The sequence below is a fragment of the Coturnix japonica genome, chromosome 2, assembly GCF_054131305.1.
Source record: "Coturnix japonica strain WE chromosome 2, WE-NBRP24, whole genome shotgun sequence".
NCBI classification, from domain to species: Eukaryota; Metazoa; Chordata; class Aves; order Galliformes; family Phasianidae; genus Coturnix; species Coturnix japonica.
In genome coordinates, this window is record NC_140664.1 from 139,362,874 (window position 1) to 139,383,944 (window position 21,071).

Below are 21,071 nucleotides of genomic sequence, written 5' to 3' on the forward strand. Positions count from 1 at the left end.
AAAAGGATGACTCGTAAGAAAAGGATAAGTGAATTTTTTTATGATTTTTACCAGATCAAGTTCAGCAATTCCCTATTAATTTATCCTACTGAAATGATACTTTCATCAGTTCTCTAATACTGTTTCACTGAATCACAGAAAAGATTGGGTTAAGGAAGAATTGTGGACTGTGTCCAGTTCAACTTCCTGCTCAAGGCCGCACTGAGTTTTGAAAATCTCTGAAGATGGAAGTTTCACAGGCTCTTTAGAGCCACAGACTTAGAGCCTAGTGTTGTTCAGGCTTTGTTTCATTGGTTTGTTGTTGTATTTTGTTTGTTTGTTTTTTCCATGTTGGAAGATTAATTATTCTGGAGAGAGTCTTGAGGGAGATGGTTCAAACATTGTTGATTGGAGACAGTGCATAGAATACACTGAGCCTGTTTGTATTTCTTTGATCTTCTGTGAACAGCTGCATTGCTGAGATGGGTGACATCTGTGGTGTTACTCAGAAGCAAGGAGGCTTTGATTTTCTCTGAGGCTGGTTGAGGGTGCAGGGTGATGGCATCAGCCACCTGCCACACACTTTACCACTGTCAGCAGTCACTCCCAGCAGCCAATTTTTCCAGTCCTACAGCTGCTTGCAGCAAGTTTATAACACTTGTGTGCAGCTGCAGTGCCTCACACTAAGCAATTCACTCCCAGGTTCTCCACTTGTATTTTCGGAAAGAACCTGGTATCTGAATATAGTCACGGTTTCTAACTGTCTCTCCCTGGTTTTGTAGATTTAGATTCTTTCCATTTTCAAGTTTTGAGATGGCTGAGGAATTGTTATCAGATTGTTGACAGAAAGGAATTTGCAGTTTTTATGAAATGCTGAGTTTTCTATGCAGTTCAGTGATCTCTCTGACAAGATTTTTTGATTGTTTTAGTTGTTGTTTCTGCTCAGAATGACTTGTGTCCACAGCACTTAATCTCTGAGCTTTGCCATTCATTCATTCTAAGAAACTTCCATTGTTCCTTCTGCTGGATTCTAAAGATAGAGCACCCAAGGGATACTTGGGTATCAAGGCTTGGGGATCAAGCCTGCACTCGCTTCAATCAACAAATGCAGTAGGTGTCATTTACCCTAACTTGAGCAAAGTTTTTTAATGATTCTTCATGGAAAGTTGTTATTTTTTAGTATCTTTTGGATCAATATCTAAAGACAACCTATTTTGCTTATCATTTTGAATGTCTTCCTTTGGCAGAGATTAAAGGCTCAGATTTCTGCCATACTTACAGATGTCAGTGATATCTGCAGCTTTAAAGACAGCCATTGCTTAGAATTTTTATTACTAATTGTTCTAAGTTCCTTTCTGATGTGAATGTATAAGAAGAGGGCTGAATCGTAGGGGTTACAGCGAGGAGAAGATTATGTTGTTAAACTTGAGAAAGACAACTCATTGTGTAGTATTGAAGACTGTACATCAAAGGGAGAGGTGCAGGAGAAACAAATTATATCCAGACTCTGGCTTTGACTGGGCAGGAAAAGTATAGGGACCAGCAGGAGGCCAGTCATGAAATGTAAACTGCATCCGACTTGTGTGTGAATTGAAAGAAAGAAAAATATCTTAAGGGGTGAGCAAAGGGAAACAGGACAGTATGAGGGAGAGATCTTTTGTATTTCACAGTGGAATTTGTCATTGTTATTAACTCAGTTTTAGGAGGACTTTACAAGGAAGCTAGAAACTGAAAGCTAAGAGAAAGGAAGATATATCAAATATTCATATGAGAGCAAGGCCTCCTTCTATTACAGAGTAGTGATATCTTAGTGTTGATGTGTCAGATTTTGGAGAAAACAGACACAATTCCACAACATATGGGCAAATGTGAGGAGAGGAGTTGCCAGGATAAAAAGAAGAATGGGGATAATGCCATTGGAAATCAAAGGAGAATAGAAGTGAAATATCAGTAGAGCATCCAGAAGGAGCTATTAAGAAAAAAGACTGCTTATATACATAGATAGAACTGGAATTGCAGTGTGTTAGATTGAAGTGAAATGGAATAAATCCCTAGGAAGCAGGGATGTGCCAGTGTGGATGTCAGGGCAGGAGGGTGCTGAGGATTATACCAGACTGTACCAGACTGGTGGAGGTAAGAGGGGCTCAGGGCATGTAATTCACAGCAGTAGCTGGATCTTTTAATGCTATTTACAAATCTGAACTGATTCAACTATGAAAGATGTTAATGTAGCAGGAGATGTACAATTGAATTCTAGCAATATAGCTAGTATCTAGAAAGGAAGAGCATTATATGGTGCTTTTCTTAGAATGACATCTCAAATAACTAATCCAGAAGTACAGGATCTGTAGCCCTCATAGGTTTTTCCCTGCAGCCTCCTCTCTTTCTCTGTTTACAACATATTCGTATACATGCCAGTTCTCTACTGAAAGCCTTTCCTGTGGCTACCTTGAATGCTGGACTTAATCTAGATATGTCCTTTTCTCTTTTTGTGTAACAGCAAAAGCGGAAGCTGAGACTTTATATCTCCAACACATTTAATCCTGCAAAATCTGACGCTGATGACTCTGATGGCAGCATCGCATCATGGGAGCTTCGAGTGGAGGGGAAGCTCCTGGATGATGTATGACTTACTTGTGCTTCAGTGGGGCCAGCAAAGAGAGATTGTCTTGCAGGGTGATGGGCTTTACAGAGAACATTCACTTGGTCAAGACATCTCTAAATGGCAGTATTGGTTTATTGCTGCTAGAAAAGCAGTATGTCCAGAAGGAACGAGTGATACAACCATAAGGGTAATGTTGGGGGACGCAGCAGGAAACAGAGCAGACTTAAGGACAGAACAGGTACTAAAGGAGGGGAGATTTAGACTGGATATTAGGAAGTTGTTCACAATAAGGGTAGTGAGGCACTGGCACAGGTTGCCCAGAGAGAAAGTGGATGCCCTGTCCCTGGAAGTATTTAAGGTCAGACTGGATGGGTCTCTGAGCACCTGACTGAGCTGTAGGTTTCTCTGTTCACAGCAGGAGAGTTGGACCTGATGGCCTTTAGAGGTCTCTTTCAACTCAAATGATTCTATGAATGAAAGAAACACTGTGGAGTGTATTGTCCAGAAAGTGAGATTATGTAATCATAGACCTCCCAGCTTTTAATTAGACAATATGAACTGTAGAGTAAACAGCAAATACTACTAATTAGATGAAAGGTAAAATGTAAAAGGAGATACTTAGTGTATACAAATCTGTAAGACCTGCTGTTATTTGAGAATTTAAACAGAGAATTTGGCATTTATGAAAAAATGCAAATTTAAAAGGCATGCAGTGACCTTGGTCACATTGCAAGACTTCATTAACGTAAGATTAAGAGAGTCAAGGAAATTTTTTCCCTTGCCATGTACTCTTCTATCACTGCTAGATTTTTACGTTTCTCCGCATTTCTCAGAGGGAAAACTCGTTTAGACTGGTCACACTGATCTGTATGAGAAAAGAGCCTGAGAAGAAAGCACATAACACAGACTATTATATGCAGTCTAAAACATTTATGTATCTTCTGATTATACAGCTCAGCAAACAGAAACGGAAGTTTTCATCTTTTTTTAAGAGTTTAGTCATTGAACTGGACAAAGACCTTTACGGACCTGACAACCATCTTGTGGAGGTAGGAAAGTCATGCACCTTTTCATACATATGCTGTATTAACACAGATAAACAGCTATGTGTCTGTTACCCACCTTGCTTATGTTACATTGAATTTATTATTTCAATTGTGGTGTTATCAGAGGTTTCAAAATGTCACTCTTTTTTGGAATGTTTACTAACAGAATCTATATAGTATGAAAACATAGGTGTAGTAGTGATGTAGTTTGCCTCTTAGAAAAAGAATGCATGTAATGAAAAAAAAGTGTGCACATTTCTCCTGACAGACTGTGTGCCAAAGCAGCCTTATGAGGGCAGAGCAAGAAATGATGTAGATGTTTGGTTTGGTTTGGTTTGATTTTCAATTGCAGGATTTCTGAGGGCTTACTGCTTGTCTTGTTTTCGTTTGAAGCTCTGTGCAAGGTGCACCACTGATGGGCACACAGAGTTTTCTGCACCAGTGAAAAAAAGACTAACCTTGTTAATTCACTTTATTTATTGATTTATTTGTTTTTGGCAGTGGCACAGAACTCCCACAACTCAGGAGACCGATGGCTTCCAGGTGAAAAGACCTGGTGATGTCAGTGTGCGATGCACGTTACTCCTAATGTTGGATTACCAGGTCAGTGAATGCTTTTGTCATGGAAAATACACCTGTTAGGGCATACTGCAACAGAATAAAATTATCCCATACATTCATCAAGAAACAATAAACGTGGACACAGAATGTCACATTGCTCAAAGAGATGATAATTATACCAAACTGACAGATTATTTAAAATATTAAGAGGACACATGAAATGAGTTTCTATTATAGTCTGTCAAAATACTCTTCTTGGCACGATGATGATTAGTATCACCTGCAGAAAGAATATAAATTGCCACTAGAGACTTCTTGCTCAATAGTAAGGTAAGATGCATGTGAAGGGGAGGTTTCCTGTATGCTGCATTTCAAAGGAATGGATGTTGCTGGAGGTACTGGAACCAGCTGTGCAGCTGTATTGTGTATCGTCAGAGCAGACCTCACAGTTTTCAGTGGTTGTTAAGTTTTGGTTACACCATCACTCTAATCTGGCGTAAAACATTGCCTGCTGTGGAATAGGCTTATCGTTGCTCTCAAGACTGGTTCAGCATTCCTGCTTCCTCTCTTTTATCAGTAGTAGTTCTATATTTGAAGTGTCTGTACTGAACACACATGCAAAGTAAGAGATCCACTTCAGAGCTAGCAAAGCTTAATTCCTTTGTAGTCTTGTTTCCTGATTCCAGTCACAGGAAACAAACAAAACAAAACAACAAAACAAACAAGAAAGAAAGAAAGAAAGAAAGAAAGAAAGAAAGAAAGAAAGAAAGAAAGAAAGAAAGAAAGAAAGAAAGAAAGAAAGAAAGAAAGAAAGAAAGAAAGAAAGAAAGAAAGAAAGAAAGAAGGAAAGAAGGAAAGAAGGAAAGAAGGAAAGAAAGAAGGAAAGAAGGAAAGAAGGAAAGAAAGAAAGAAAGAAAGAAAGAAAGAAAGAAAGAAAGAAAGAAAGAAAGAAAGAAAGAAAGAAAGAAAGAAAGAAAGAAAGAAAGAAAGAAAAGAAAGAAAAGAAAGAAAGAAAAGAAAGAAAGAAAGAAAGAAAGAAAGAAAGAAAGAAAGAAAGAAAGAAAGAAAGAAAGAAAGAAAGAAAGAAAGAAAGAAAGAAAGAAAGAAAGAAAGAAAGAAAGAAAGAAAGAAAGAAAGAAAGAAAGAAAGAAAGAAAGAAAAGTTAGGATAGTCTTCCTAGAATAGAAAATTTTATTAATTTTAGAGAGTGTATGACCTAACTGAGGTGCTGGTTTAGTGGCAGTCCTTATTGTTAGGTTTGTTATGATCACCATTAGCATAAAAATTTGTGCCTTTAAGTATGTTTTCTTACCCTGAAGTTTTGTCTTGTTGTAAGTCTGATTTTGGGTGACCTGAAACCCAACAATATAATCCTTGCTGAAGAGTGTACAATTATGAATATGTGTGCACTTGTAGAGGCACCAGCATACTTAAGGAATGTATATTATTGAAAATGTCAAGCAGGGTAATTGAAGAGTTGTACCACAGAAGTCAGGAGAAGAAATAGATTCCATTGACAAGTTGTAATCAGGTGCGTTTTTTAATATGCAGCAAAATTTTGGAAACGTGTGAAACAAAAGAGTGCCAAGGGAGTTTCTTGATGGGAGGCAGTTGATCAATTATTAGAAATAGCAGAAAAATTGTCTTGAATTCGTGCTCCCAATTTGTGGCTCACCTCCAGTAGTTCTGAGGCAGGATCATTCCTCTTTGTCTTCTACTCCCTAAAGCCAAATTGTGCATAAGAAGTAAAGAGGAAAACTCTTTTCTGACACTGCGTGCAACTCATTACCTAAAGCACATGATCCAGATAGCCTGTTAGCATAGCACATGTGCAGTGTCCCTCTTTCTTTGCCAACACTAGACATAGTTTTTCTATGGTGGTGGTGCACATCTGAGCAATTTCTATTTATGTGACTTCCACTGCTGAAAGGGGTACTTCACCTGTGGAACAAAGTGCCCAGAAAATTAAAGGTAAAACTCTTATCTATGCAGGTGTCTATTATTCTCTCTGTTGCCATCTCTCTCCTTTTCATTTGGTTGCAGCCTCCACAGTTTAAGCTGGACCCACGATTAGCCCGTTTGCTGGGGATACACACGCAGACCCGATCAGCTATCATCCAGGCTCTCTGGCAGTACATCAAAACAAATAAGCTGCAAGATTCGCATGATAAGGAATACATTAACTGTGACAAGTACTTCCAACAGGTAATTCCTCTTTAGACACGGCATCTCTTTCAAGGCAATCTATAATATTCATCTGTAAATTTTGGATGGAACAGAATTTCTGAATTTCCTCTTAATAATTCGCAGTCTTCAGTACTGAATGACTTTCAACAGACATTACAACTCATAATAAAAGTAAGCAACTTTCCCATTTGCCAGTGTTGTCAAGAATCTGATGATTTATGACCTGCACAAACGTTGTAGCCTTTCCAGGTAGAAAAACTCTTTTTCAATGTATTGATTTATATATATTTTTTTGTTTGTTTGCTTTGTTTTGTTTTTCCTTTGAGTAAGATGGTATCTCAGTAATGTGATAAAATCTGCTGCTTCTGAATACCAGATCATGTGTAGAGCCTTTTTTGTCCCTTCTTTTCCTCCATCTATGAAAGGCAGAAGACATGAAAGATGATTAGAAAAGCTAACTTTTTCTTAAATCTGCTTCAGATTTCATGATACTGTCAATGATCTGCGTGATGTTTTCAAAATCACGCACTAAGATTTTTTGTCTTTCACAAAAACCTCTGGAATTAATCACAAAGGATCCCCACCCTTTCTGTAAATAAGATTACATTTATTAAATAGAAGTGATATTATATGGGCTATCATTATCTTACCTGACTTTGTTTTTCTGTAGCTTCCAGAATACCCTTACTTTGAAAGTTTTTAAGGGGAAGGTTTGCAAGCAAAGTGTAACATCTGGCATTTGGCAGAACTGTAGCTTGCAGAATGCCATTACTTTTGAGCCAGTGGTTTATTTTCTTCCTTAACTACAAATTAGATTTTGGACAAGGATAACAGACTTCTTTGTATTCCAGATTTTTGACTGTCCACGGCTAAAGTTTTCTGAAATTCCTCAGAGACTGACTAACCTGCTGCTGCCACCAGATCCTATCGTGATAAACCATATCATCAGGTAAGCTGGTCAGTCAGCTCAGCACTGTCATGTGCAAAACGTACATAAATACAGAAACAGCTACTGTAGCACAGACCAGAATTCAGGTTTTCTGACGTCCTAGTCAGTGCCTTGGACTTCATGAGTTAATTCTCTTTGACATTCTGGTCTATATAATAATGAATTATTTTCGGTGGAGTGGCACCATTTCTATAGGACAGTGCAAATCTTCTCACTCTTTTTATCCATACTGAAGTAATGTTAAGAGTTGACCAGATTTCTTTCCTAATGGGAGAAGAACAAATTTGAATCCACTGGTGGGAAAAAAAGGGGTTGTAATATCATGGACATTCATTCTAACCATGCAATTATTATGTAAAATGTGGAACAGTGTAATGGTTTCAAATACAGTGGCCAGTCCCTGCATGTTTGGTGGGGATTGGATCAGCCGGTATGGGTGCTAGTCCTACTCTAAGAATATAAGCTATTCAGGGAATTTCTAAGGAGTTAATCTAAAGAATGCCAACATTTAGAGAAGGTTATTACAGCCAGGGCAATGAGCTTCCTGGAATCCTTGCCAAAAGAGGCATATTTTGGGCATGGTTAATATACAGCTTTACGTATATGTAGGGCACATCCAGCACATTCCATATTTAAGTGACAACTTGGGAGGGGGGGAAGAGATTCTTGAGGACTGCAAACTTGCTGTTGGCTATTTCAGTCTTTTCTAATTCCTTTGTAGTCTTAATCAAAACTTGGAGTATTTAAATGTTACCATTAACTGAGTTTAGGAAATTGATTTCCTACAGAATATTGACAACAAATGTTCCTGAATATGTGATGTATATATCACATATTTATATATGTGATAAGAAATTTTAAAGTTACAAAGGCTGTAAAAATAAAACTTGTTTTTGAGTTCATTTGACTGCATAAAACAGAGTACTCTAGAAGTGGCTTTTGACCACTGTATTAGTTGATAACTGTGTATATGCTGTCACTGAAGATGATTTTGACCTGTTTGATGAAGCAAAAAGAGAAAGCTGTGGTCATTAGAGGCACGCAGTCATTATCTAGGGGAAAAAAAAAAAAAAAGACAAGGAATTAACTGACATTTTTTGGAGACATGGCAAAGAAGTCCTGAGGGCAAGATCATTTCTTTCAGCTGTAAGGATGGAGGATGCTGTTTATAGTAGTATTCTCTGACATACTGTGTGCACCACACAGACCTGGGCAGTATTATGCTATAGTGAGATAAGGCTGTGCATAGGGGAAGTATTAATTTACTGATAAGGGGAGATAGAAAGTTTGTTGGAGGGGTAATGTAATGTTTGTAGTCTCAGGCAAAAAAAATAAAAATAAAAAAAATCTGGAAGTTTGGCACTGAATTTAATGAGAATAAGTAGACTTAGATTACTAAAAACACAGAATAAAGTAGGGTAGAAGCTAACATTGGTCATCTAAGGCTTCCCCACTACAAACTCAAGTCAGATTCAAATCATATCAGGTTTATCCTGGCTTTGTCCAGTTTGTCTTTGAACAGAGTCTCACAGACCCTTTCTCCTGTTCCACTATGTTAAATTGATAACAGTGAATGTGGTCAATCACGGAAACAATTTGTCAGCCACTACCAGAGATTTTTAATTGCTGGTAATTTTAAATATATATGCTCTTCAGATTAATCCTTAGGCCTATCTTGTACAAGAGGTTCACCTAGATTAGTTATTCATTTTAGGTTTTTAGGATGTACACAGAGGTGAAAACAGGAGCTATTCTAATCTCACTGTAGCATTTTAGAACTGATGCAAATCATCCCCACTTTTTGAGATAGAAAGCAACAAAAGAATAAAGAAAAAGAATAAATTAAGTATAAATAAACAGAAAGCTTATAATCTGAGTAAATACTTTTATATTGTATGTATCCTGAAAGATGCCATAAAAAAATACGTAGCACATAATAGTTTCTGAACTATGCAAAACTGAGTGCATCAGATTTAAAACTCACAGAAGTAAAATCTTACATAAGCCTAAACTGGAACTGGAGCCATTCTTCTTTGTTGTTGTCATATCCGAAATTAGAGGTAGCATTTTCCATTTCTGCAAAGAAGCAAGCCATCTCTTACCCTATTTAACAGTATACAAATATACTACCAAGTCTAGTTCTCCAATATTCTTGTATCATAAACCTGTTCGATGTTTATTTATCTCTTTAATTACAATCATGACATATACAAAAATTTTAAAAGTTTCATCCATCAAGTCAGTATCCCAACTCTCTTGTTCAGGGCTGGATGAACCCAACTCTGGCAGCTTCTCTGGGTAGGCATGTTTTTCAGCCTCCTATTGTCCTTGTGGGTCACTGTGAGCCTTAACTCTGCAATGTCACATCTTTCTAGTCCTGTGCCCAGAAATCCAGATGCACGAGTGTGGCATGACAGGGAATAGCTTCCTTCCTTTCTGGAGCTGCTTTCTACTCTGTTGATAAGCATCTGTGCCAGTACATAAGATTATCCTGTCCCACGAGCAGAACTGTTTACTGATGTTGAACTGCCATGCTGTTTGTGCAGCCTGTCAAGATCCCTCTCAAAAGCCCTTCTCCTACAACTCTAACCCAGGTTTAGGAGTCTGAGAAGCCTGAGGATTCTCTTACCGGGAGAAACGGAGGTGAAAACAGCATTGAACACCTTGTTCTTTTTCACATCTTCTACCACTGAATCCCCTGACCTACTAAGCGGCAGACCTTAGACTGAATTTTCCTTTGTCTTCCTTCTGCTGCTGATTCACTTGTAAAATGCCATAGCATCACAGAATGGTTGAGATTAGGAGAGAGATACCCCTGGAAGTGATCTTCCAACCCCCTCCCAGCTGAAGCAGGGGGAGCCCTGAAAGTGGATTTCCCAGATGGCCACTGTGGCTTTTGAAGATTTCCAAAGAGGGAAAGTCCACAACCTCTATGAGGAATTTGTGCCAGTGTTCAGTTACCCTCACAATGAAGAAGGGTTTCCTGATGTTCAGGTAGAAAACTTTGTGTCCTCTTTTGTGTCTGTTGTCTCTTGTCCTGATACTGAACACTCCATTGAGAAAAGCCTGGTTCCATCTTCTTTGCATCCTCCCTGCAGATATTTTCAGACATTTATGAGATCCTGTAAAGGATGATCGTGACACATCCCCCGATCTTTCTCTTATCCAGACTGAACATCCCCAGCTCTCTCAGCTTCTCCTTGTTGGATAGGTGCTTCAGTCACTTTATCATGGCCTGTCACTGGACTCTCTCCAGTATGTCCACGTCTTTCTTCCACAGAATAGATACTTCTGCCTCTTTCTTCCTCCTAACATACTTCTATCACCTCTCTCCACCTGCTGGCATCACTTCTCCCAATACAAATCACAGAATCACAGAATCACAGAATTGTAGGGGTTGGAAGGGACCTCTAGAGATCATCGAGTCCAACCACCCTGCCAAAGCAGGCTCCCTACACCATGTCACACAGGAAGGCATCCAGGCGGGTCTTAAATATCTCCAGAGAAGGAGACTCCACCACCTCCCTGGGCAGCCTGTTCCAGTGCTCCGTCACCCTCACTGTAAAGAAGTTCTTGCGCACATTTGTGTGGAACTTCCTATGCTGTACTTTCATCCCATTACCCCTAGTCCTATCCCCACGCACTACTGAAAAGAGACCAGACTCACCACTATGGCTCCCACACCTCAGGTATTTATAAACCTGGATCAAGTCCCCTCTCAGCCTTCTTTTCTCAAGGCTAAACAGACCCAGTTCCCTAAGTCTCTCCTCATAGGGGAGATGCTCCAGACCCTTCACCATCTTAGTGGCCCTCCGCTGGACTCTTTCCAAGAGATCCCTGTCTTTTTTGTACTGGGGAGCCCAGAACTGGACACAGTATTCCAGATGAGGCCTCACCAGGGCAGAGTAGAGGGGGAGGATCACCTCCTTCGACCTGCTGGACACGCTCTTTTTAATACACCCCAGTATGCTATTGGCTTTTTTGGCTACAAGGGCACACTGCTGGCTCATGGTTAATCTGTCGTCCACCAGGACACCCAGGTCCCTCTCAGCAGAGCTCCTCTCCAAGACTTCCTGCTCCCAAAACTCTAGAAAACTCAGTTCCTGAGATGAGTTTTGATTTTGTGGTTTGTTTTTTTTTCAGTACCTGCAGCAGGTGCACACAATGTAGACATTTCAAAAAAGTGTTCAGAAGCCAGCTTTTTTATATTACAAACAATGACTGAACTTTATCAGTGACTTGGTTGAAAAACAGGCTTCTAATTAAGAAACTTTAGACCTCAACAAATTAGGTATAAAGTTCGGATATGGCAAGCCAAAGAATTATGCTGTCATTTAACAAGTTAAAGATGAAAAAATAAATAAGATTCGTTCAAATGTGCTAGAAATAGGCCTATTAGAATAATTTAAACTGAGAAATTATTAAGAAGGTTTAAAGAAACTGTTCTTCAAAGTCTTCCACTTAAAGTTAGATCGTGAAACTAGAATTCATTATTTTGATCAGTTTTAACTTAGAGGTTAGGGAAGGTCCCTTACCTATGCAGTATGCATTGTAGAGAGCAGATGGAAAAAATGTATCTGGGAAACTTTATCACCATTAGATGTCAAATAGAAAGAAAGGTAAAATGCAAAAGAGATTAATAGTTGCTAATGGTTTTTCATGCAGAAATTGCTTAACTATCAACTGCAATGTGTTACTTATTAACGAAATCTCCGTCAGTGCCAGAGGAGTGATAAGTAACTAATGTGGTGCCAAAAAAGCATACCAAGATCAGTCTTGGATACTGGAAGCCAATTTATACTAACTATAAGAAAGCCGAGTTAACAGATGTGTGATAAATATGTTATATCTGGGAAAAATCAGTATACCTTCTGTGACAGGAAGGCATGACTGGTTGCATTTTTAGAAGAATTTATCAGGCATCTGGATAAGGGTGATTTGCTTCATAATAGAATTAAGAAATTAGAATAGTTCAGTTGGAGAGACTTAGAAAGATTTTAATCCAACTGCCTGACCACTTTACAGCTAACCAGAAATAAAAGCATATTAATGAGGGCATTATTCAAATGACAGACACGGGACATCAGTGTCCTCACTAGGAAGCCCATTCCAGTCTTTAACCACCTTGACAGTGAAGAAAATTTTCCAGTCATAGAATCATATAATTGCTCAGGTTGGAAAAGACCTTAAAGATCATCAACTCCAACCGCAGCCTAACCATACTGCCCTAACTCTAACAAGCCTCTGCTAAATCATGTCCCTGAGTACCACATCCAAATGGTTTTTATACACATTCAGGGATGGTGTCTCAACCACCTCCCTGGGGAGCCCATTCCAGTGCTTAGCAATCCTTTCTGTAAAGAAGGTTTTCCTGATATCCAAGCTTACCCTGGTGCAACTTGAGGCCATTCCACCTCATCCTGTCATCAGTAAGAAAAGACCAACCCCGCTCTGCTGCAGTCACCTTTCAGGTACTGGAAGAGAGCAATAAGGTGTCCAATCAGACTCCTCTTTCCTTGATTGAACACAGAATCACAGAATCACCAAGGCTGGAAGATCATCCAGTCCAACCATCCACCTGTCGCCATTAATTCTCACGAGACCATGTTGCTCAACACAATGTCCAAACATTCTTTGAGCATCTCCAGGGTGACTCCACCACCTCTCCAGGCAGCCCATTCCACTGCCTGATTACTCTTTCAGAGAAGTAGTATTTCCGAATGTCCAGCCTGAACCTCCCGTGGTGCAGCTTGAAGCCATTCAATCTAGACCTATCACCAGAGGGAAGAGGCCGACTCCCAGCTCGCAACAACCTCCTTTCAGGTAGTTATAGAGAGCAGACTGAACAATCCCAGCTCCCTCAGCTGTTCCTCATAAGGGCTGTGCTACAGATCTCTCACCACCTTTGTTGCCCTTCTTTGAACACAGCCCCGGTTCCTTCAGTTCCTCCTCATAGGGCATGTTCTCCAAGCCCTTCCCCAGCCTTGCTGCCCTTCTTTGGACTGGCTCCAGAACCTCAATGTCCTTTCTGTACTAAGGTGCCCAAAACTGAACACAGTACTTGAGGTGAGGCCTCACTAGTGCCAAGTACAGGGGCAGGATGACTTCCCTACTCCTGCTCACCTCACCATTCCTGATCCAAGCCAGGATGCCATTGGCCTTCATGGCCAACTGGGCACACTGCTGGCTTATATTCAGCCAACTGACCATCAGTACACCAAGGTTCCTTCCTGTCAGGCAGCTTTCCAGACACTCCTCCTTAAGCCTGTAGGGTTGCCTGGGGTTGTTTTGACCAAAATGCAGGACCTGACACTTGTAACTCATACAGTTTACCCTGGCCCATCGATCCAGCCCTATCCAGGTCCCTCTGTAGTGCCTTTCTCTCCTCTGGCAGGTCAGCACTCCCTCCCAGCTCAGCGTTGTCTATAAACTTACTGAGGGTGCACTCAATCCCCTCACCAAGATCATTAGTAAAAATGTTAAATAGAAGCGGCCCCAGTACTGAGCCCTGGGGCCCAGTGACCGGCCACCAGACTGATTTAACTCCACTGACCACAACTATTTGGTCCTGGCCATCCAGACAGTGTTTCACTCAGTGGAGTATATACACATCCAAATCGTGGGCAACCAGCTTCTCCACAAGGATGTTGTGGGGGACAGTGTCAAAGGCTTTACTGAAGTCCAGGTAGACCACATTGACAGCCTTACCTTCATCCACTGAGCAGGTCACCTTGTCATAGAATGAAATCACGTTTGTCAGACAGGATCTACCATTCATACACCCATGCTGGCTAGACACGATCCTCTGGTTGATCTTTAATTGGTCCATGATGGCTCCTGAGACTATCTGTTCCACAGCTTTCCCTTTCACCAAGGTGAGACTGATAGGTCTGTAGCAACCAGGATAATCTTTTTGGCCCTTTTTGAAGATGGATGTCACATTTGGCAGTCTCTAGTCCACCAGCATATTTGTGGTTAGCCAGGAGATGTCTGTCTCCTAGTCTGAACCTGCCCTGGTGCAGCTTCGTGGCATTCTTGTGAATCCTATCCTGGAAAGCAGCTCTGCAGAGAAGTACCTGGGAGCCCTGGAAAACAGCAGCTTGACTGTGAACCATCAGTATGTTCTTGTGGCCAAGAAGACCATTGGTATCATGGGGTACATTAAAAAGAGCATGGCTAGCAGGACAAGGGAGGTAATCCTTCCTCTCTACACAGACCTGGTGATGCCTCATCTGGAGTACTTTGTCCTATTCCCAGCTCCCCAGCACATCTAGCAAAGAGCCACATATGTGATGAAGGGTCTAGAACAAATCTTCTAGGAGGAAACACCAAGGAATCATCTGATTATCTGATTAATATTTATAAATAACTTAAGTGTGGGAGCCAAGGACACATGGCCAACCTCTTTTCAGTGATCTGTGGGGACAAGATGAGGAGAAGTGGAGCACAGGAAGTTCCACATCAATATGCGAAGGGGTGATAGAGCACTGGAACAGGCTGCCCAGGGAGGTTGTGGATTTTCCTTCTCTGGAGATATTCAAGAACTGCTTGGACACCTGCCTGTGCAGCCTGCTCTAAGGGGCCTGCTTTGCACTTTGCTGGACTAGATGATCTCTGGAGGTCCCTTCCAGACCCTACAATTGTGTGATTCTTGGTGATTCATCTTCCAATCTGCATTTGTTTGGCATTCCTCCATTCCAGATGCAGAAACCAGCATTTGTCCTTACTGAATTTAATGCAGTTAACAATTGCTCAATTATCCAATCTATTTAGATCCCTCTGCAAGGTTTCTTGTCCCTCAAGGGAGTCAAAAGCACCTCCCAGTTTAGTACTGTTACTGGAATTCCTGAGGATGCATTCAACTCCTGATCAGAATCACTGATGAATGTGGTGAACAAGACTGACTTTAGAGTTGACTCCTAGGGAACACTGCTAGTGACTGATTGCCAGTCAGACGTAGCCACACATAACTACAACTCTTTGAACTCTACCATTCAGCTACTTCATCAGCCAATGTGACCCTATTCAGGTAATGGTTAGAAAATTTGTTCAGAAGGATTTTGTGAGGGACCATATCAAAGACCTTAATAAAATCCAATAGGATTTCAACCTTAACCCACTGAGTGGGTGATGTGATTGTAGAAGTAGATCACATTACTGAGACAGGCTTTTCCCACTGTTAATCCACGCTGACTATGCCTGATAACATCTTTGTTCTTTAAGTATCCTCTGATAGTACCCAGGAAACTCTTCTCTCTATTTTTTTTTTCATGTACTGAGATTAGATTTAGTTTATGTTGATTTTCTAGGTCTTCTCTCTTGACTTTCTTGTAGGTCATTATAACATTATTATTATTATTAATATTATTATTATCACATCCAGAATGGTAGTGTATGGTTCTGCTTACCCCAGACAGATGCAATGGAATAGAAACAATATTAAAATGTTATTTACAACTGAAAATTACTTTGCAGGCCAGAGTTATAACTGTTCTCAGAAAATGTTAGACAACTTAATGAAGACTGAGCATTAGTAGCTGTAAAGTTGATAGTTTGGACAAAACCTCAGACTCAAACGTCTGAATTCAAACTGATGAAAGATAAAACAATATGCTAGGATACACACACATATATAGGTAACCAGTTCTTAAACTCTTCTTACAGCATCTGCAACAGTCCTTTGCAGAAAATATATTCTGGTCTGGATAGGTATTTACTCTGATTCATTACAGCAGTTCTTACGATATTCTATTATCCTCTCTGTAGTGTTGACCCCAATGATCAGAAGAAGACGGCTTGTTATGACATAGATGTAGAAGTTGAAGACCCATTAAAGGGACAGATGAGTAGTTTTCTTCTCTCAACAGCTAACCAACAGGAGATTACAGCACTGGACAACAAGGTACTGGTTCAGGAGTAAAGTATCACATGGTATATATATATATTGTGTATCTTCCATGTGGCTTTGGTGCTACACATCAAAGAGAGTAATATGAGAAAGGGATTTCTCATTTGGATATGCTTTCAAGGGCTGAGTAAGTCACATGCAATAGAAATACAGTGAAGTAAGTGGACCTTGATGTTAGGATTTGATTCAGGGCCTGATATCATTGTCAGAGTGATAGAAGCAGAGTTTCACAGGCAGTATAATGAATCCCCTGGCAGGTGGCATAAAGTGTGGGCCACTCTACATGTTGTAGAATTTCAGAACCCTCTGAACTATTTAGCAGATCTGTTGTGTTCTGTGGGAAACTAACATGGCTTGTTTACAGCTCAGAACACTTTAAAGCACATGAGGTGGATCAATTATGGTCTCCCAAGGTGTGTGTTAAGGGAATTAGTCTGGATCTGAATGGCTGAGAGAGACAAAGCAGCCACAGCTCCTTTACCTCAGATCCAACCAGCAACAGGGCTGAGCATGTATTCCTAGTAAGTGCACATAGATGCACGTGCATCCATATACACTACAAATACACATATTTACAGAGAGAAAATTAGAAAGAAAAATACTCAGCCACCATTGTTAAAGATAATAAAAAGTGTTCTTACAAATATATAAGCAGCAAGAAGAGGACCAAGGAGAATCTCCACCCTTCATTGGATGTGGCAGGGAACATTATCACTGAGGATGAGGAAATAAATGGCTGAGGTTCTCAGTGCTTTCTTTACTTATTTTTTTAATATCAGACCAGTTGTCCTCAGGATACTCAGTTTCCTGAGCTATAATGCAGAGATAAAGAGCAGAATAAACCCCTTGCAATTCAGTTAGTGACCTGCTGCTCCACCTGGGCTGTCAGAAGTCCATTTGGGCTGGATGGGACCCACCCAAGGGTGCTGAAGGAGCTGGCAGAGATGATTGCTGAACTGCTTTCTATCATTTATCAGCAGTCCTGGTCAACCAGGAAGGTCTTGCTAATGTAATGCCCATTTACAAGAAGGGTCATAAGGAGGATCTGGGGGACTACAGGCCTGTCATCCTGATCTCAGTGCCAGGTAAGGTTATGGAGTAGATCATCTTGAGGGAGATCACATGGCATGTGTGGGGCAACCAAGGGATCAGGCCTAGCCAGAATGTGTTCATGAAAGGCAGGTCCTGCTTGATGATCTTCATCTCCTTCTATGACCAGGTGATCCCCCTGATGAATGAGGAAAAGGCTCTTGATGTAGTCTAACCTAGAGTTCAGTAAAGCCTTTGACTCTGTCTCTGTTGTGGTTTAACCTGGCAAACAGATAAATATTACACAGCCTTTTGCTCACACTCCCTCCCCTCCCCAGTAGGATGGAGAGAGAGAATTGGAAGAAAAAAAAAAAAAAAAAAAAAAAAAACAACTGATAGGTTGAGATACTGTGAGATACTGGGGCAGAAAGGGAAGAGAGAATTAACAGTAATGATAATAATTGAATAATTTCATATATCTCTATACACAAAACAAGTGATGCACACACAAATAACTTGCAACCCGTTGACTGATGCCTAGCTGGTCTCCCCCCAGCCAACTCTTCTCAGCTTTATCATTTTCTTACATTATGTATTATGGTATTTTTAAACTGAGACAGGGGAGATTTATGTTAGATATCAGGAGGATGTTTTTCACCCAGAGGGTGGTGATGCACTGGAACAAGGAAGCTGTATCCACAGCCCCATCCCTGCAGGCATTCAAGGCCAGGATGGATGTGGCTCTGGGCGGCCTGGTTTGGTGGTTGGTGACCCTGCACATATCAGAGGGTTGGAACAAGCATTGTGGTCATTGTGGTCCTTTGCAACCTGGCCATTCTATGATTTTATGATTATGATTCTATGAATATCTCTTTGGCCAGTTTAGATCAGCTGTCCTGGTTTTGTTCTCTCCCAGCTACTTGTGTTCCCCAGCCTCCTTGCTGGCAGAGCAGTAAGAGAAGATGAAAAACTGAAATGTCCTTGGCTCTGTACAGCACTGCTCAGCAACAACTAGAAACATCTGTGTATTATCAACATTGTTGTTCTCCTGAAGCCAAAACACATCATTATACCAGCTACTATGAAGAAAATCAACTCTTTACCAGCTGAAACCAATAAATTCTCCTACAGTATTCTGCTGGATAAGCTGGCAGCCTGTGGCTTGGACAGATACACTCTTTGCTGAGAAAAGAACTGGCTGGATTGCCAGGCTCAGAGAGTTTTGGTGAATGGAGTTAAATCCAGCTGGCAACTGGTAACAAGGTGTGTTCCCTAGGCATCTGTACTGGGGCCCATCCTGTTTAATATATTTATTGATGATCTGGATTAGTACATTGAGTACACCTTCAGTAAGTCTGCAGGTGACACCAAGTTCAAAGGAACTGTCGATTTGCCTGAGGCTAGGAAGGCCCTACAAAGGAATGATTATATGCTGGATCAGTGGACTGAGGCCAAAGGAATGAAGTTCAGCAAGACCAAGTGTTAGGTCCTTCAGTTTAGTTACAACAACCCCAAGCATCGTTACAAGCTTGGAGCAAAGTGACTGGCAAACTGTACAGAGGAAAGTGACATGGGGGTGCTGGTTTACAGCCAGCTGAACACAAGCTAACAGTGTGCCCAAGTGTCCAAGAAGGCCGCTGGCATCCTGGCTTGTATCAGAAATGGTGCAATCAGCAGGAGTAGAGAGGTGATCATCTCTGTTCTCAGCACTGGTGAGGCTGTACCTTGATACTGTGTAGGTAGATACAGTAGGATCGCAGGGGTTGGAAGGGACCTGAAGAGACCATTGAATCCAACGCCCCTGCTGTAACAAGTACACCTCACAGGTGGGTATTCAGATGAGTCTTGAATCTCTGCATGGATGGAGACTCCACAACCACTATGGACAACCTGTTCCATTTATCCATCACCCTTATCTTAAAGAAGTTCTGTTTGTTAATACTGAACTTTCCTATGATCAAGTTTTAGGCCTTTAGGTCTTACTCCTTGTCCTTTTGCTACACACCATGGAGAAGAGCCTGGAATCATCCATTTGCCTTCCTCTTTCCTTTACAAACTGGTAAACATTAATCGGATCCCCTCTCAGTCTTCTTTTCCCCAGACTGAACTGACCCAGGTCACTCACCTTTTCCTCATAGGGGAGATGCTCCAGGCCCTTTATCATCCTTGTGGTTCTCTGCTGGACTCCTTCTAGGAAATTTCTGTCTTTTTTTAACTGGATAGCCCAGAACTGGGCACAGTAGTCTAAATGTGGCCTCACCAGGGCAGAGTAGAGGGGAGGGATCATCTTCCTCAACCTGCTGGCCACACTCTTTTTAATGCATCCCAGGATCCCATTGGCCTTCTTGGCCACAAGAGTACACTGCTGGCTCATGGCCAGCATGTTGCCCACCAGGACCCTCAGGTCCTTCTCTGCAGAGCTCCTCTCCAGCAGGTCATCCCCTAACCGGTACTGATGCATGTAGTTATTCCTCCCCAAGTGTCAGACTCTATACTTAATTTTGTTAAACCTCATCAGGTTCTTTCCTGCCCAACTCTCCAGTCTGTCCAGCTCTTGCTGAACAGTACCACAGCCTTGAGGTCTGTCAGCCAATCCTCCCGGTGTTGTATCATCAGCGAATTTGCTGAGGGTTCACTCTATCTCTTCGTCCAGGTCATTGATGAAGATGCTGAGTAAGACTGGACCCAGCAGTGACCCTGAGGAACACTGCTAGTTACAGACCTACAGCCAGACTCTTCACTGCTGATGACAACCTCCTGAGCTGCACCAGTCAGCCAGTTCTTGATTCACCTCAGTGTCTGCTCATCTATCCCACATATTCTAAATTTCATAACAAGGATTTTGTGGGAGATGCTGTCAAATGCCTTGCTGAAGTCAAAGTAGACAAGATCCACTGCTCTCCCCCCATCTACCTAGCCAGTGATGAGATCATAGAAGACTATCAGGTTGGTCAAGAATGATTTCTCTTCGGTGAATCCATGTTGACTACTCCTGATAAACTTCTCTTCCAATTGCTTGGAGATGGCATCCAGAACAGGTTGTTCCATCACCTCTCCAGGGACAGAGGTGAAGCTGACTGGCCTGTTGTTTCCTGGATCCTTCTTCTTGCTCTCTTTGAAGGCATGATGTCTGGAGTGATGTTGGCTATCCTTCAGTCTTCAGGCACTTCTCCCATTAACAAAGACCTTTCAAAGATGATAAAGAGTGGTTTAGCAATCACTTCTCGTTAGTTTTGAACCCCTCACTGCAAGAAAGACACTGAGGCCTTGGAGCACATTCAAAGAAGGGCAACAGAGCTGGTGGAGGATCTGAAATACAGGTCTTATGAGGAGTGGCTGAGGTTGGGAAGACCTCATTGCTCTCTCCAACTCTAGAAAGGAGGTTAGAGTGAGGTAGGGATAAGCCTCTGCTCCCAGTTAATAGCAATAGGATGATAAGTGATGACCTCAAGGTTTGCCAGAGGAGGTTCTGTTTGGATATTCTCTGAAAGAGTGGTCAGGCATTGGAACAGGCTGCCTGGGGAAGCGGTGGAGTCACTGTCCCTGAAAATGTTCAAGAACCATGGAGATGTGGCACATGGGGACTTGGTTAGTGGGTATGGTGGGGATGGGTTGGGGTTGGACTTGAAGATCTCAGAGGATCTTCTACCATTAATGAGTCTATGATTCCATGTTATATACATGGCCAGCAACACAGATCAACAGAGGCAATTACGAAGAGCTCTTTTATGAACACAAAGATCATGAATAATCTCATTGCAGTCCCTCTCCAGCTGAGAAGAATGGAAGTCAGCTAGTGTGAATTTT

The 21,071-nt window shown here is 41.4% G+C and overlaps 1 protein-coding gene and 1 pseudogene across 9 annotated transcripts in view; one reads left to right on the forward strand and one right to left on the reverse strand.

Annotated features, from left to right (window-relative positions):
• Window positions 1–21,071, forward strand: part of SMARCD3 (SWI/SNF related BAF chromatin remodeling complex subunit D3) — a 58,524-nt gene that overhangs the window by 28,229 nt on the left and 9,224 nt on the right. For 7 of the 9 annotated variants that reach the window (XM_085540838.1, XM_015852799.3, XM_085540842.1 and 4 more), the window contains 6 exons: window positions 2,480–2,602; window positions 3,538–3,633; window positions 4,132–4,233; window positions 6,235–6,396; window positions 7,230–7,327; window positions 16,094–16,229. In XM_085540838.1, the coding sequence (XP_085396964.1) occupies window positions 2,480–2,602; window positions 3,538–3,633; window positions 4,132–4,233; window positions 6,235–6,396; window positions 7,230–7,327; window positions 16,094–16,229 (717 nt within the window). Of the gene's footprint in view, window positions 1–2,479; window positions 2,603–3,537; window positions 3,634–4,131; window positions 4,234–6,234; window positions 6,397–7,229; window positions 7,328–16,093; window positions 16,230–19,917; window positions 20,066–21,071 lie in introns of those variants that run through there. The other 2 variants (XM_085540841.1, XR_014943685.1) reach the window with 2 other exon arrangements.
• LOC146762203 (uncharacterized) lies at window positions 10,781–13,492 on the reverse strand (annotated as a pseudogene).